Raw genomic sequence first — 18641 nt, 5'->3', positions numbered from 1 at the left:
GCACTGTCTCCTGCAATCATTATGAATATTATATCATTATATAATATTGGAATTTAAGGTAGGAAGTCATGCATCTCATTTCTTCAGCTTTCTTTTTAAAGTCCTTATATTGGGAGAAAGGTGGGATGTAAGAAAATAAAATAAAATAATAAACAAACAAACAAACAAACAAACATACATACATACATACATACATATATATATATATGATAGTGGGCCATTGGTATCTGCTGAGGTTTGGTTCCAGAACCCCCTTGGATACCAAAATCTGTTAATGCTCAGGTTCCGTTATATACAATGGTATAGTAAAATAGTGTACCTTATATAAAAAAGCAAAATCAAGTTTTGTTCTCTGGATTGTTTATAAAATATTTTCAAGCCATGGATGGTGGAATTTCTGGATAAAGAATCCATGGATATGGGGCTCTGATTGTATTTGACACAGCACCACAGATGCCAAACTCATGGGCTGACAATAGTGATGAGGCTGCTAGCAGCCAGAAGGAGCTTTGCCTTGCCTTTTGTTTGCCCTCAGGGACAACATCGTTTATTTCCTGATGCTGCCCTGAATTCCCATGATAATGGGACAGCATATAGCATTTTAATTCCTAAAACATTTTTCCTTGTTTCCTCAGTGAGCACAAATTTTTAGGTGAGACAGTTCTATAGTGCCCTCCTGATGAAATGTGTCTTCCAGACATACATCTGATTCAGAAATAGAGCTTTTGGCAAGGGGAGGGGGAATACTGGTGAAACCTGACAGTATACGCTAGTTATGTTTGCCTGGTCTTACTGTAACAACACAGAGCAACAAAAATACAGCACTATGCAAAAGTAGACATGCCACTTTCTTCTGTATCTGGAGATTTCAGCCATGCCATCCGTTGCATTTTAGTTGAATCTCTGTAGCACTTGAAACTACTGCTAAGGATATTTACCTGTGGTACCAAAGTATAAGAACCTATGGCATTAACTTTCTGTGGTGAGGGGATTGCATGCTCCTGTGAAGCTACAGGGTAGTCTGACAGTAACAGCGCTCCTGGTAGCGTCTCCCATATCAGACAGGCATTTGGTAAGAAGCCAGACAGGAGATTATCACAAGGGGGATGGGATAGGAACGGAATTGTTCCCCCATCCTTATCCGGTACATGACCTAAGTGAAAGTGATTGCTCAAATCACTTTCACACTGCAGCCAGCTGAAAAGCGCTTTCAGCCGCCATGGTATTAATAGGTTAAGCTGTTAATACAAAAGACTCCAAATTATGGCTGAAAGTGCTTTTCAGCTGATGGTTGAAAGGACTTTTCAGCTGGCTGCAGCCAGGTCAAGTACAGGTCAAGTGTGAATGTCTTTTCTGAGATCTGGCAGGAAGGACAAGAGGACAGAGACAGGACAATGATGTCCCATCCCTCATGGGACACTCTCCTAAGTGTGTAAAACAGCTATTAGGCAGGAGCAGTAGTGTGAGGTGGCACTGGTAGAGTATCATTCAGAGACAATGGTGGTGGCACCATAGCTAATGCTTGTTAGTATGGCATAGAGGGAGGCATGGTAAACTTCCTTTTGAAGATCTTTTACTCTGGAAAAGCTACAATGAGACAATCTAAAATAAGACTCCTAGATCAGAGGGCACTCAATGAGCTAATGGAGTGCAGCAGAGGGCAAATACAAGTAGCACTGTGAATAACAATGCAACTAGACTCAAGTCAGCTTTTGATGTGCGCAGAGACAAAAGGAAAGTCTGAAGCTGTGCAATACATATTACAGGAACATGGAATGTGAAAATCATGAATTAGGGGAGGCTAGATACAGTAAAACAAGAAATGGAATGTATAAACATTGAAATACTTGGGGCAAGAGAGCTAAAGAGTACAGGAATGGGACATTTTGAGTCAAATAATTGCACGGTATTTTACTCAAGATATGGAAATCTAACAAGAAATGGGGTGGCATTTATAGAGAGGAGAGATGTAGCAAAAGTAGTCAACAGATATAATACAAAATTTTACCAAATCATGTCAATAAGACTTCAGGGAAAACCCATCACTATAGCTATAACCCATATTTAAGTGCCAGCTACAGAGTCAGAAGACGAAGAAATTGAAAGATTTCTGTGCTGGAGTTCAGGAGTAAATTGATTACACATCAAACAAACTTCTTAATTGGAATGCAAAAATAGGAAACACAGAAGAGTCAAAAATTAACTGAAAATTTGGCATAGGATCACGAAATGAAATAAGACACTGACTGAATGCATTTTGTGAAGCCAACAATTCGTTCGTCACAAACACATTCTCCAAGCAACCCAAGAAGCAACTGTATGAGTTTCACATGGACATTACCTTAACTCCATTCTCCCTGCAAGAACAAGACCAGGAGAAAATTGTGGCACAGATCATGAACTACTACTATCAAAAATTAAAGTCAAGCTAAAGCACAACACCAAACCAGGCATGACACCAAAATACAACCTAAAGGGCATCTCTATACACTTTAAAGGTAGTATGAAAAATGGATTTGCACTATTCAGCCTACTGACCAAGACCCAAGAAAACTTTACAAAAAAGAAATGCAAAAAGAAACTATATGCAGCCAAATAGAAAGAGAAATTTCAGTGGATGACAAATGAAACTCTTAAAACAGATAGGTACAGATAAGAAGCAAAAGTTTTTGTTAAAATAAATTTTATTAGTTTAAAAAGACAAACACTACAAAGACAAATAAACAAAAAAAGATTAGCTACAGTATCCAAAAGCTTTCTGAAAACAATACAAATATATATAGTATTAATAATACATAAAAACATAAAAATCTTCCTGCTATTACAGTCGGACCTGTATTATTCTCACACTTCTTAAGAATTAGTTAAGTCTTTAAATATGTCCCCCCTGTTCTTAATTTCCTTTTCTCATGTTGAGATATCATCTTTTTTAAAATTTCAATCTCATTTTGCTGAGCAGGGGTATCCACTTTTCCTAATGAGTTTCGCCTAGCAACAGAAAAATTTCTTTCATATCTGAAAAAGTAAAATAATGAATTTACCAATGTGGAAATTAAATCGTATTTCTCCTTTTTTAACTATACCATTTATCTTAGCATTTTTACAACTATGGTTCATCAATTTTTTCACCTTATCATTGTTTATTCCATTAAATTTTATTTCTTTACCAATCTTTTAATATTTTAATTGTCTGTTTTCCCCAATTATTTTCTATATATTCAAATACCTGTTTCCATTTTCCCAAAAAAATTGTCATTTTTTCATTTCTCAGTTTTCTTGACAGTTTATCTAATTCTATTATTTCTTGCAACTTCAATACCCATCCTTCCACTTTTGGGACCAATTTACTTTTCCAGGATTTTGCATATACCATTCTTGCTACACATATCATATAAAATATCACACAACCATATTTCTTTTCTAAGTCATCATTGAGCATATTTAACAGAAAAATTTCTGGTTCATTCTCTAGATCTATATTTAATATTTTGTTAATCGTTTTACGGATTGTTTTCCAAAATCTCTTTGCCTTTTTACACCCCCACCATAAATGAAATAGTGTCCCTCTCTTTTTACCGCATTTCCAGCATTTGTTGTCATGCTTACCATAAGAAGCAAAAGTAAAAGGTGACAGAAATACAGTCAAAACCCACAATGCAACTGTTCAACAACTTGTGCACAGGGACAAGGGAAACTACTATAATGATCAATGCAGAAAACAAAAGACGAACAAAGAAAAAGAACAAGTGACAAGATTCAAGAATTCAAAAGGAAATTTAAACCAAGAATGGGGATGCTCTAGGACCAGCAGAGGAATGCTCTACATCAGTGGTTCTCAAACTGTGGGATGGGACTCCTGGGGTGGGACATGTGACTTGTTCAAGGAGGATGTGAGATTTAAAGGCCCTGATCCCCCTCCCACTCCTCCTCTTCCTCTTCCCAAATCCTTTCCGCCCAGGACAGGGGGAGAAAGGCAAGGAAAGCACTTGGAACTTCTGACTAAAGATGTGGTAAAAGGAGAGCTATTTTCTTATGTTAAAATATGAATATAGAGTGGAACCTTGCCTTACGCAGGGGATGCGTTCCGGACCCCCAGCTTAAGGCAAATTCCGCCTATACTCAAGCCCCACTTAAGTGAATGGGGCTCATGAACGCGGAGGCATGGTGTGCATGTTTGGTGGCCGCGAGCACCATTGAAAGTATTACAGCGTGGCTTCCATGTAAACCAAAAGTTGCGGAGGGCGCACCTGCATATGGAGCAGGTGCACTGTACATGAATGTGTGAATGAGAATACATGCACTAAACAATTACCTTATCACCACTTTAGATGCCTTTAAAAAGGCACTAAAGACGGATCTCTTCTGGTGGGCCTTCCCATCGGATTTGGTATAGAGACGATGACTAAGACCTCCTCTATAAGTATGATAGTACACGAATTGAGGTTTGAGGATTTTAAGTAACCAATAGGGATGCATAATTCAGTATTAGTATTTTATTGGTTGTTCAATTGTATTGTATTATTTTAATGCTGTAATCCCACCTTGATCCTTGGAAGAGGCAGGACATATAAATAAAAATTATTATTATTATTATTATTATTATTATTATTATTATATTCATATACTGTGTCAGTGGGGGTGCATGGCATTTGGATGTAAATGTAAAGGGTGTCACAAGGGTAAAAAGCTTGGGAACCACTGCTCTACATGATCAAGAAGAAATTAAAAGGTAATGGAAACAATACATGGAAGAACTATATCAAAGAGATGAAAGGGTGACAGATTCATTTGAGGAAGAATCATATGAGGATAAACCTCCACTTTGAGAAAGTAAAGTGCACTCAGAGCACTTGGGAGAAATAAATCACCAGGAACAGATGGTATACCAATATAGCTGTTTCAGTCTACAGAAACAAACTATTCTAGTTCTAATTAAACTCATCAAAAAATATGGAAAACAAATGAATGACCCACAAACTGGAAACACTCAATATGCATTCCAATCCCAGATACCATAGACTGCAAAAAAGACAAATAAGTTGGTACTGGACCAAATTAAGCCTGAATTTTCCCTAGAAACCAAGATGACTAAACTGAGACTGTCACACCTTGGACATACTATGAGCAATCATAAATACCATTGTCTGCAGCAATATGTCATGCAGCCTGTTACAAATGCAGAAATTACAAATCTGAATTACTGTTGCCTGTGTCCAGTCACACATTGTATGGTTTAATGTTTTTAAGTATATCCCTTTTTATCACCTGTATTTGTGAGAGTACTCCTCTATATTCTGCCTGAAACATTTGCACAGTACCTAGCAACACACATGCCAAGTGGGAAAGGAACCAAATACACTGGTACAATATGAATCCAAAGAAATGAACTACATAAATGCCAGTCCATGAAAAGACAGAAGCTTTGTGAGTGTTTTCATTCTGCTTCATTGTAAATCCTGGGGGGCGGTGAGGGAAAGAATAATCAATCCTGTTTGGTTCTCTGAACACATGGATAAATGTTTTTGTGATAGTGAAGCAATCCAAAAGTATTCTCCTGCCAACCAACCCTTCCCCCATAACCCCACTATGTTCTTCTGTTCCCATTCTTCTGTTCAGATCCTTGCTGTGCTAGTTTGAAAAATTTGGCAATTGCAACTTGCAGTTCCTGTAGTGTCTCTCTTGTGGGTATGTTATGATGAAATAGAAGTATTGTGAGACACATGAGGTGCAAGCTTTTTTATTCTGGGTTTGATTTTCTTTAAATGAGGTCTGAATGCATTGATGAATTAATGTAGTTTGACACCATGTTAACTCTCATGTCTCAGTGATATGGAATTGTGGGACTTATGGAATATTTTTGTGAGATATTTAGCCTTCTCTGTCAAGGAGCTCTGGTCTCCCAACAAACTACAAATCCCATGATTCCATAGGATGGACCCTTGGTAGTTAAAGTAGTGTTAAACTGCATTAATTCTGCAGTGTGGAAGCAGCCAAAGTATCCCACCAAACTAAAAATTCAAGGATTCTTTAGGAATGGATTCATACCAATTATGGTGTTATTAAACCAATATAACTGTAGTTATTGCATTAGGCACTGACCATTTTGTTCAATCTCCCATCCTCTGCACTTGGTTTATAAGATTCCAACAGGCAATGGCCACATATGCACAACCTGAACTTTTGGTCCTTTAAGCTAGAAACCAGCTTGAAAACTTAACTTTTAAAAATCAGAAGTGGATTGAAGTGATATTCCTCCTCCACCATTTAGTGATTCCAAACCCATGCAATTATTAAAGCAATTTAAAATTTGCCATTGCACTGCAAAAGGAATATATTTCTTGTTACACAACCACTGTGATAATCTTGTTCATACCTTCGGGGAAAGAGATTAATGATAAGTAACTACAGTGGTGCCTCGGGATACGAAATGACCGCGTTACGAAATTTCCGGGATACGAAAAAGTTGGATTGGAAAAAACTGTTCCGGGTTACGAAATATTTTTCGGGTTACGAAATTAATTTCGGTGCGAAATTCAAATGCTATAGGCTTCCAGCGCTAACGGAAAGCCTTTTCGGGTTGCGAAATGTATCGGGTTACGAACGGCGCCGCGGAACGAATTAATTTCGTAACCCGAGGCACCACTGTACTTTTTTTTTAATAATTAATACATGTCAAGCTGCTGTTAAAAATGTAAAGCTGGGATGTCCAAATTCCTGAATCCTGAATTTAGGACTCGCATATCTTCCTTGAAAAGAACTATAGAATGCAAGTTCAGCTATAGAATGCAAGGCCATACAAATCTAGAGAACATTAATAAGCTAGTCCCCACCCATCCTTAGTTCCTTTTGGGATTCTGCATCTTTTTCTCCATCTGTTCATAAAGTCTAGTTTCCAAACTGAGATGAATAGCATGCTTCAAGCTTCTGCTAGGCACTTGGCATATCGGTCTTGCTTGAAGAGTGGGTGGAATTGATAACATGGCACAGGTCTCAGGAAATGCAATCCATCATTTTCCTGCCCCGGGAAGAGAAAAAAAAATCTTAATGAAATCTATGTTTGTTGGCATTCAGTGGAAAGATATTTGAGTAGCTCATTTCTTTGGTTCTCTTTCTTGCCAGTTCCCGATCCCCCATGCTTTCTTTCAGCTACCATGGACGATTTCTATTTTATTTTTAAGTAAGCTTAAGCATAACTTTAAAATATAAGAAGAATACTGTACTGTTAGATCAGAGTTCTGTCTCTTCCACCATTCTGTTCCTACAGTGGCCAAACAGATGCCTAAGATACTGTACATTTCTCACTTACCATGGGATGGGGAAGCCCTGTGAGCTGGAAGTTCCCCATCCCTGGTCAGAAATGGCAAATGTTACCAGAACAATATGATGAGTCTAAGGCCCCATTCAGACTGGCATCAAAAAGCTGGAAGGAACTGGGCTGATTCGGATGCCCCTCCCCCGAATCTCTCTGTTAGCAAGTGCCCACTACAAAAAGAGGGGCATTTTAAATTGAATGCATTCTGTGCCTGCTGTGAAGGTGCCTGCTGTCAATCAAGCGATCATCATGGTGACATTTTTGCAGGGGCACCAGAAGTGTCCCCCCCTCCTTTTTTTTAAAGAACCATGCACAAAATGCCCCAAAGTGTCAATTTTTTAAAAACCTCTTTTTTTTGGGTGTTGTGTGTATATGTGGGCATTTGGGTCAGATCTGCCCCTGTCCCCATTTTCAATCCCATGCAAGCTAATGCACCCCCCACTCCTTGCCCCCCAGAATGCCTCTTACACATGAAATAATAATGATAATAATAATAATAATAATAATAATAATAATAAATTCCTCACCTCAGAAATGCCAGTAAAGGATGCAATTGCCATGCTTTTTTTTTCTTTTGCTTTTAAAAGCAATTCAGGACTGCCTCTGAATTCAGTAGCAAAAGCATGTATCATTTTGTCTAATTGACAAGAGCAAAAAATGTAACATTCACGTTGTAGGATTGTAACATTTACACTCGCAACATTTCCTCTTTGCTGGAAGCGAGCATAGAAAAGGGAAAGTGCACAAGCTGCTAGCACTGCTCTATCTGCCTCAAGAAAACAAATCATGCACATATTTGGTCAAAAATAATTTTTAAAAAATATGAAAAGGGGGGGGGGGTGCATGATGTGAGCTCTGTTTGTGCCCTGCCTTTGACCTGACCTGACCTGACCCTTTTCCTCCTGCTAGAGGAGCTTTGCCATTGCCTTCCACTGAGGCTGAGAGAGTGTGACCTGTCAGTTCCAACTAAAGTAGACCCATGGAATGAATTGGGAATAAAATGGAAATGCGGCGCAAGCATTCCTGTAGCATCCTCATATAACACAAATAATAATAATGATAGTAATAATAATAATCCAGGAGCAACAGGAAAGTAGAACAAGCAAGCACCCAAAAAATAATGCACATAAATTGTCAAAAGAGGCTGATTTCCCTACATGCCCCAGCTTGGACCCACAGCCCTACTTCCCTGGGCAATCCTCCTTCCTTCTGACCCTCACCTCCCTTTGAGCTTTCTCCACCACCCCCCACCTCCCTCTGACAATAATCCAGGAGCGAGAGGGAATGAAAGTAGAACAAGCAGCCTGATTTCCCTACATGCCCCAGCATAGCCCCGCAACCCAATTCCCCCTGGAAATCCTCCTCCTTCCTTCAGACTCACTTCTTCCTCGGGGATGCCCATTGACTCTTTCCCCCAGCTCCTTCATCCTCCTCCTCCTCCTGCTCTGTTTTAGGATCCCCTCCATGGCTCCCTTGCTCCCACGGCCCCTTTCTCCTCTTCCTCCTCCTCCTCCTCCTTCATCACTTTCTTCACCCCCCCACCTCTCTCTGCCAGCCCTCTGCAGCCCAGTCACCCCTGATTTCCCCCTTTCCTCCTGTCACCCTTTGCATCCAGATTCCCCTTTTTCGGCTCTTTCCTCCTCCTCCTCCTCCTCCTCCTCCTCCTCCCTTCTGATGATGGGAGGGAATGCTCCAACCTTTGCCCTCCCCCTGACCCTAATCCCTCCCTAATTTGCCCCAATCATGATCAAGGGCAAGTTCAAATTTGACGCAACCCGCGTCTTTTGAAAAAAGATGTATTTTAGCCCGAATCTGTATAACTCGGTGTAAGGGGCATTTCCTTGTGCAAGCCCCAACATGTATTGTGATGGATTCGGATCCAATATGAACTTCACGTGCAAGAATCACTTTCAAACCCATTTTTTTCTGTAGTCTGAATGGCCCCTAAGTATATGTTATCTTCTCCTTCTGGTGCACAGCCAAGAGCAAAGGGGGGGAGGGGTCAGTGCTTGTGGCATTTCACAAGTACCAGATGAGTACCCCTAATCCAGAAATGTTAGATCTGAAATTTCCAAAACCCAAAACTTTTTGCCACCAGCCATCCACTTCCACCTTTGAGGCAGCAGCTGTGGTATTCCTCTTGTAATCTCTCAAATCCCCAATCGTTCTCCAGCCTCACATCGCATACACAACATAAGTAGTGAAAAAATGAGATGTGTGTCTAGAGAGAGATGACAAATAGAAGCATAACCACTGCCACCACTATGAAGGCAAAAGAAGGCAGCCAGTGGGAAAAAGACAGAAGGCTGGAAAGAGAATGAGGATCTGAGAGATTAGCAGGAGGGGTCTGAGGAACTATGAAATGGTAGGAATCCAAGTATAGTGTTCAGTACGAATCCATGTTTCCTACCATTTCACAGATGCTTGCATCTCTCTTCAACCTTGCATCTCTCTCTCAAATACATTGTAAGTATGTACTACACTAGTTGTGTATCCCAAAATCCAAAAAATCCCAACTCTGAAACATTTCTGGTCCCAAATTCAACCTATACCAGATTTTCTAATTGCTTAAGCAAACTGATAACTTTGCCTTCTTTAACAGTAAAGCAAGAAACAATATCTAAAGGCAGATATTTATTTGAATATAATTCAATACTAAAATCAGGACAGTCCATTATGTATGATTGTGTGAACGCTGGACAGTGATGAAAGCTAATAGGAAGAGAATCAACTCATTTTAAATGTGATGATTGGGGGGGGGGGGGGGTCTACAGCCTGCAAAAAAAGACAAAATAAGCAGGTTCAGGAACAAATCAAGCCTGAACTCTCCTTAGAAGCCAAGATTACTAAGCTGCAATTATTGTACTTTATACATATCATGAGAAAACATGAATCATCAGAAAAGACAACAATGCTTGGTAAGGTAGAAAGCAGCCAGAAAAGACAAAGACCACATTATAGGTGGATAGAACTCAAAGAAGCTACAGTTTGAGTTTGCAAGCCCTGAGCAGGGTGATTTGGAGGTCTCTCATTCATGGGGTCACCATAAGTCAAAGTTGACATGACAGCAATTAACAGCAAATATATATACTCTGTGTGTGTGTGTGTGTGTGTGTGTGTGTAATCTGAAGTCATCTTCATATAATCCAAGTGTTTTGCAGTCCTTTTTGTAAAGTATTAAGAGGAATGTGTTTCTCTCTTGGCAAACTTTTCCATTGCTCTCTACTTTTTGGCAACTGTCTTAAACAGATGGTTTGACATGCAGTATTTAATGATCCATCAAGATTCAAGCCATTGTGGCTTTCTTTCAGTTTTTGGGTTATTCCCAAGAGCTACTGGTGGGGAAAGGCCTGGCAATAAGGTGCTTGCTTCTTTAAAAATAAGGTGTATCTTCCTTACTTCTAAGGCTGCATTCACACTGCAAAAATCATCCACTTTCCCACTACTTTAACTGCCATGGCTCACTGCTATGGAATTCCGGGAATTGTAGTTCTATGACAGAGAAGGCTAAAGGTCTTACAAAACTACAGTTCCTAGAATTCCACAGCACTGAACCATGATAGTTAAAGTAGTGTCAAACTGGATTATTTCTGCAATGTGGATGCAGCCTAAACAAACAATCTGTCAACACTTTAAGCATCTGCCCTACACACTAATCTCCTGCACTCCACTAGTTGTTCATACCGAGAATCACTTGGAAATCTACCCTTCTAGTTCTTACCTTTTATTTCCACCTCCTTAGCTTGTTGAAAAGCTAGAATGGAGAAAAATTTCAGTTGACTTGATAATCACTACAAAAGTAGTTTCTCACACCTGTCAAAATTAGTTGCAAGAAAACAAGCTCCTCATCTTAACGCGCGCACACACACCTTTGTGACAAAATGCACAAAAAGCAATGCACTTATTTTAAAATTTAGATGGCATTACTGTGAATAATTGAATAAAATACACACAGACATGCTTTAGTCAATGGGGAAAAGTTAGATAAATTGTGCAGAAGTGTCAAGAAATTATATAAATTTCAAAGCAAGAGGGAAGCACAAACCAAAGTGACAGTTCCCAGTAACAAAGGATGTTACCACAGTGCAGAATTAACAGTTTGGCACCACTTTAATTGTCACGGCTCCATCCTATAGGATCCTGGGATCTGTAGTTTGCTGTGGCACCAAAGTGCACTGACAAAGAAAGCTAAATATTTTACAAAATGACACATCCCAGAATTCCATAGCACTGAGTCTTGGCAGTTAAAGCTGTGTCAAACTGCATTAATTCTGTAGTGCAGATGCAGCTAAAATTACTTTGAAAGCAGTGCTACCCAAAATGGGGTTCTGAGGACTGGTGACAGTCCATCAGCCATTGGCTAGTAGTCCCTAAAGAGTTTCCAGGAAACAAAGAAACAGTTGTAGCCAGTGAGTACAAATATGATACCCGTTCATGGCCCATTAGGGGGGAAAGTGCTTGCCCCTCACATCTGGAACTAAGAATTTGTGCCAAACAATAACTTGGGGGAAGGATGAATTATAACATCTTTGCATTTCCCACATATGAACTAATCTACATTTATTATATCTTCTCATTAGTTTTCCTGGAACATTTTGAGTGGATTCCACCCCCCAAAAAAATCAACATTTCAAAAAATGGTTCAATTTTGTTTCTTCCAATCACTTCATGCTCTTTCTCATACTGTAGCTCACACTGTTTTCTTTTCTTTTTCCCCTTCCCTCTCTTTTCCTTTCTCTCACCCTTTCCTTTCCTTTCCTTTCCTTTGCTTTCTTTTCCTTTCATTTCGGATACAGGAACATCACTGCCTTAGAATTAAGATCCTTGGGGACTGCTACTACTGTGTATCTGGGCTTCCTGAACCTCGGCAGGACCATGCTCATTGTTGTGTTGAAATGGGACTCAGCATGATCAAAACAATCAGGTAATTCATTTTCTTACTTCTCTTGCTTTTATTGCTCCCATCACACTATGATTCCCCAGTTCCTTATAGCTAGACTGCAGAACATCCTCAGATTCTCCCTTGCTGCTTTACTGTGTTCTCAGTTTTTGGTTTTATTAGTGGTAGAGAGGTCTTGCTCTTGAGAATTAGGCGTGCTGGTTTGAAACATAAGAAAGCAAGTGTGCTCTCAATAATCCATAGGTTTTGGAATCTATTTAATCTAATAGGGGTACCATCTAAACTGTAAAAATAAGTCACTTTGACACCACTTTAAGTACTATAGCTCCATCCTAACGAATCCTGGGATTTGTAGATTCACAAGGTCTTTATCCATCTCTGCCAAAGAGTCCCGATTCCTCACAAAACTTCATAGCCCAGAATTCTGTAGGATGGAGCCATGGCAGCTATAGTGGTGTCAAGCTGACTTATTTAATAATAATAATAATAATAATAATAATTTATATACCACTATTCCATGGATCATAGCTGTTTACAGCATAGTAAAACAATTTAAAAACACAATATACAATAAAATAACAAGATAAAAACAAGAATACAATTACAAGGCTGACAGAATGGAAAAACGTCACATTCAGGGGGAGAAAAATAACACCAACGTTCATGGGGGAATGCCTGACGAAAAAGGTAAGTCTTCAAGTTTTTCTTGAAAACGTCAAGGGAAGTGGACATGCGGAGCTCATTAGGGAGTGTGTTCCAGAGTCTAGGGGCTGAGACAGAATAAGCCCTCCTCGTAACAGCGTAGCGGACATCTGGAACCGTCAACAGATGTCTTTCTCCTGATCTAAGAGTGCGGGGCGGACTATATGGGGAGAGGCGGTCCTCCAAGTACCCTGGTCCCAAGCCATATAGGGCTTTATAGGTGATAACCAACACCTTGTATTCGGCCCGGAAGCGAATAGGCAGCCAATGGAGATCTTTCAGAACAGGTGTTATATGGCTGGCCCTGGAGCAACCAGTGACCAGCCTTGCTGCCATATTCTGCACTAATTGAAGCTTCCGAGATTGGTACAAGGGTTGCCCCATGTAAAGTGCATTACAGAAATCTAGTCGAGAGGTTACCAGAGCATGTACAATGGTTTCTAGGTCCCCCCGGTCCAAGAAGGGTCGCAGTTGGAGTATCAGCCGAAGCTGATAACAGGTGCTCCTAACCGTCGCATCCACCTGAGATGTAAGGTGGAGCGACGAGTCAAGGAGCACCCCCAAACTGCGAACCAAGTCCTTCACAGGGAGCGTGACCCCATTCAGGACAGGTGGAAAAACTTTCTTACCTGGACCAGGAGAACCTATCACTAGTACTTCCGTTTTCTCTGGATTCACACTGAGTCTGTTTTCTTTCATCCAGCCCATTACCGACTCCAAGCAGGCATCAAGAGGAGAGATGCCATCCTTAGTTACTGCATCAGTCGGAGACATAGAGAAGACTATTTGGGTGTCATCAGCGTACTGATAACACCGTGCGCCATGTCTCCGGATGATCTCTCCCAGCGGCTTCATGTAAATGTTAAATAGCATAGGGGACAAAATCGCTCCCTGAGGGACCCCAGATGTAAGGGCCCTCTTGTCAGAACGACAGTCCCCCAGCTCCACCATCTGGAATCTGCCCGAGAGGTAGGAATGGAACCACTGCAAAGCAGAGCCCCCAATACCTAACTCTCTCAGGCGATCCAGAAGGATACCATGGTTGATGGTATCGAAGGCCGCTGAGATGTCCAAAAGCACTAACAGGGACACGCTTCCCCTGTCCATGCCCAGATGGAGATCATCAACTAAGGCGACCATGGCAGTCTCAACTCCATAGCCTGCCCGGAACCCGGTTTGAAATGGGTCGAGATAATCTGTTTCATCCAGGAGTCCCTGAAGCTGAAAGGCGACTGCCCTCTCGATCACCTTCCCTAAAAATGGCAGCAGCTGTATAGGTGTACCCACATTCATTACTGTAATGGAAGTTTTCAGATGATTATAATTCCTTTCATCCTTCCTCCATTTTATGCAGAGTCTCCTACTTGCTTTTAGGGTGGACCTATTTTACTGCTCAGTTTACTGGTCAGCTTAGTGACACTGGGATCAAAAAGAATTTTATATTAAAAGGATTTATGTTAGTGAAGTGTATGCCATTTAGGGCTGTTCTCTTCCATAGGCAATGATGATATGAAGCTTGACTACCATTTCCTTTTTCAAAGAATACCCAGATATGTGGCAGCATTGTGGGAACAGAGAGACCACTCCCCTCTCATAGAATCATAGAGTTAGAAGAGACCACAAGGGCCATCCTGGAATTTCTGCATCTGGGGCATTATGTGGAACAAAAAAGGAAAAGGAAAATGGCAGTTGGGATATTCCCTATTGTTGATTCCTCCAGAAACAAAAAAAAACGAAATCCAAAATATCTGAAAAATTACCCTTGCTGCTGGTGAGGTAAAGCACCTTCAATTGACACCCCTCAAACAGTAAAATAGCCTCCACTTTTGCCACCATATGGGGCAACAGAAGTCAAGGTTACACCATTATTTTTGGAAGCAGTGTGTTGAGTCAGCATGGTGTGGTGGTTTTGGTGTTGAACTAGGACTCCATGTGACATTGGCCTTAGAGAAGGTAATGACAAACTTCCTCTGAAGAAACTTCATTGAGAAATCACTAGGAGAGGGTTGCCATATAAATACCATGTGAACTAAAATGTAAACCATAAAAATACATATAAAACACCATCACAACATTAACAACATGTATCTTAACATTCCCCTTCAACCTCTTCCCTCTCTCCCACACCTTAAAAAGGACTTCTCCCTCAAATTCTCTTTTTATTATTTCTCATCAAATACATTCCTGACCCCCCCCCCCCCAAAAAAAAAAATACAAACTCAGGAAATCTAAATTATTCTAAACTTTTTTGTTTTTAAAATTTCTGCCTATACTATTTCTTACTACATCCTTACTACCTATAGCTCAAACTCTAAAATCTCTGCACCCCCCCCCTTTAACATTTTATATAATCCATAAATGGACCCCATTTATACAAAAGAGTTTTCATTTTCTCACTTTATAAGCCTTAGCACCCATCCTCAGCCACCTCAGCTGTACTCTCCTTTCATTATCATTTATACTCCAATATTGACAAAAATCTTTTAATATCCAACTATTAGTATTCTGGAAAAGTTTACTTTTTAAGACATTAATCCCTTGAAATAGAGGGCAAGATGAGAAAACACCTGAATTAAATCATTCACCAGTATTGCAATAAAGGATTGCACAATGATTTTTATGAGGGAAAGCTGAAAAGACTCAATGGACCTTGTAATTTTTTTCTGTTCAAAGATCTCTGTCCGTCTTTTTTCTCTATAATTTTGTATTCTTTTCTTTAATAGCAGTAATATGTATGCCACTGGTCCATGCAATGCAATTATGCGTTCTTATGATAATCCACCGTTCAGAACAACATTATTAACACTTTTATTTTTTCCAATAGGAATTAATTGTTCAGGGCTAGCAAATTCTCCTCAATTTAAAATAAAATAGAATACTTCCATGTTTTAAAGTCTCTGTCATTGCAATCATATCTACAATTACAGCTTTCAGTTCAATCTAGTATGGGACACAAACCTCAAATAGTCTCCAAATTCCATAGAACTTTAAATTCTAGACTTAAATCCTGCATATGATCATTTTAATTTGAGTCACATCAAATTCTATTAGGTGACTTTTTATTTTTATTTATTTTACTTGTTTGCTGCTGTTGTTAATGTAACAATTTTTTATTCACCATGGTCCCCAGGCAATGTGCAATAAAATCTAGTCAAAGCTTTATTTAAAACAGATTGCAAACATTTCTGAAATCCTGTTTTAAAAATGAAAAGCTCCAAAAATACTACCACTGGATGCTCAACAAGGATGATGCCAGATTCAATTCCCTTGAGAAGCTTTGCAAAAAGAAAAAAAAGAAGAAAGGAAAGAAAAAATACTTTCCCCACTGCATACACAGACCTATAACACAATGCTGCCGATATTTACTTGGACATAATTCCCACTGTGTTCACTTTAACTTCTTCTTAGGTAAATTTGTCCATGATCACATCCTAAGTAATTTCTTGTCTAAAAGGAAGTTTTTCTGCCAGGCCAACTAGCTAGATGCAATCCTACTTGCAGATGACAAATAAAATTATTTTAATTGTTTTTAAAATTGTATTGGAAAGTTTTTGACAATTTAATCTGTGAGCCATCTTGGATCCCACTCCAGGAGAAAGGTGGCATGCTAGATAGATAGATAGATAGATAGATAGATAGATAGATAGACAGACAGACAGACAGACAGACAGACAGACAGACAGACAGACAGACAGACAGCAAGTGGCTGCACTGGACACTAAAAAGAATATCTTCCAGTTGTCCCAAAGTGATCCAGTTATTCCTCTGTCATCCCATTTTCCCTTTGTCCTTAGTTTACGTCAGTTAGTGCAAACTTAGTTTAAAGCACAAAAGTAGTTTGCACTTAATTAAGTCAACAGGTGAGAAGAGAGGAGGGGACAAAATTTTGTCCTTCTCAGTAGACTCAGGCAAAAGCAAACTGCCACAGACTGTCCTAGCTTGTCTTTCTCATTAATCACTTCTGCCATCTTAGCCATACTTGGATGTTTGTTGGGCCACACATGCCCGGTTTTCATCTCTGAAGTGCCAAAGGGTGTGAACAAGATTTTGTGGGTTTTTCAGGCTATGTGACCATGTTCTAGAAGAATTTATTCCTGATGCTTTGCCAGCATCTGTGGCTTGCATCTTCAGAAAATGCATTCTATGAAGATCCCAGCCACAGATACTGGTGAAATGTCAGTAATAAACTCTTCTAGAACATGGCCACATAGCCCAAAAAACCCACAAAAAACTATGGATGTGGGCCATGAAAGCCTTTGATTTCACATCGGTATGAACAAACCTCATATGAAAAATATGAAAACCAGTAGTGGCTCCACATGAAAAGCAACTTGACATTTTGAGAGCTTAAAAACTCAAAAAAACTACAGGTACCATTACATCTGGCAGGGAATGAGCATTCCCCACTTCCTGTTGCTTCTTTCTTCATCCAGTTAGTCTTATTTGTCCACAGGGAAAACAAAAAAAGAGATTGGTAGAGACAGCTGGATATTGGTGCAACTTGGATCTTCCTTTATCAGTCATGGGCCATTTTTAATTGTATTTATTTATTTGTTTATTTATTTATTTTATTGATCATAACCAGCTTAAAGATATGTGAGCCTACCTCACGAAGGGATCAGTTTATTTATTTATTTATGAGTTGAGGAAGTTTGCAGTTTGAAGCTGAAGGCTCATGTCATCCCTATTTTGCTTCCTTCTTCCAAAATAAATGTTAAAAGGAATTCTATCACTTCTAAATGATGTCAGAGTTTGGAAGCTTTACCTTTGTTGGACTGCAGCCTCCAGAATCCTGTTTTATTGGCAATGATATGCCAGAGGTCATAGTTCAAAAAAGTAAGCTTTCCAAGCTGTCATTCAGCCAGTTTATGTATATGCCACTTATCCATGATCTACACATGCTAAAAAGTGTGTACAGTGGCCCCTTGTTTTTCTGTGCAATGAACCTTAATCATGTGGTGGTAAAACAGAGTCATCATTCTTCCCATCTGCTACATTCAAAATATAAATGTTAAATAGATTTTGTAGTGGGTGGAGAAGATACAAACTGAGTAATATATATAGGCCTACAAATGCAGTGACATGTGTAATGCTGAAAGAAAAAAATATGGTTTTTCCTGCACCATGCAAAAAACATTTGTCACCAAACCCCATGCTAGCAGGATGATTCTAGAAGATGTAATCCAAACCCCTACATACATTTTAAAGATAATGATGGGGTTTTGCTTTGTTTTTGTTTTTAGGTATGTAAGGTCAAGGACAAAGCATGATGTTGATATGAGAATTGGAATACACTCTGGATCTGTGCTGTGTGGTGTGTTGGGTCTACGGAAGTGGCAGTTTGATGTCTGGTCTTGGGACGTAGACATTGCAAATAAACTTGAATCAGGTGGAATCCCTGGGTAAGTATAAGTGTGTGTAAGTACAGTAATACGTAAGCACTAATGTTGAACCAATTTGCTTTCCTAACACTTTGAGTCTTACCAATTTTTTAGTCCATTGGAGTGAATGTTGCCATTTTGTATTCTGCTGTGCCATGTCAATGTGCAATCAAAATGTTTGATTCTGCGGCTGAGCAGACAGGCCAGAATAGCATGAGATGAACTCATGCTATTCTAGCCCCAGTGCTCACCTGGGTCGATCCCCAGGTCAGCGTGGGAACATGACGCTGTTTACACACCATTCCACGCTGACCTGGGACCCATTACCGGTATGCGTTCCTAACCT

General features: G+C 39.7%; 1 protein-coding gene across 3 annotated transcripts in view; it reads left to right on the top strand.

Moving 5' to 3' along the window:
• The window catches only part of ADCY8 (adenylate cyclase 8), a 131246-nt gene that overhangs the window by 64571 nt on the left and 48034 nt on the right, over window positions 1-18641 (top strand). For all 3 annotated transcript variants that reach the window (XM_089517973.1, XM_089517971.1, XM_089517970.1), the window contains exons 5-6: window positions 12109-12236; window positions 18158-18316. In XM_089517973.1, the coding sequence (XP_089374099.1) occupies window positions 12109-12236; window positions 18158-18316 (287 nt within the window). The remainder of the gene's footprint in view (window positions 1-12108; window positions 12237-18157; window positions 18317-18641) is intronic.

Source organism: Sceloporus occidentalis, unplaced genomic scaffold (genome assembly GCF_023333645.1).
Source record: "Sceloporus occidentalis isolate IW3139 unplaced genomic scaffold, rSceOcc1.0.p SCAF_3, whole genome shotgun sequence".
Classification (NCBI taxonomy): domain Eukaryota; kingdom Metazoa; phylum Chordata; class Lepidosauria; order Squamata; family Phrynosomatidae; genus Sceloporus; species Sceloporus occidentalis.
This window is presented reverse-complemented; position numbering and strand designations above follow the sequence as displayed.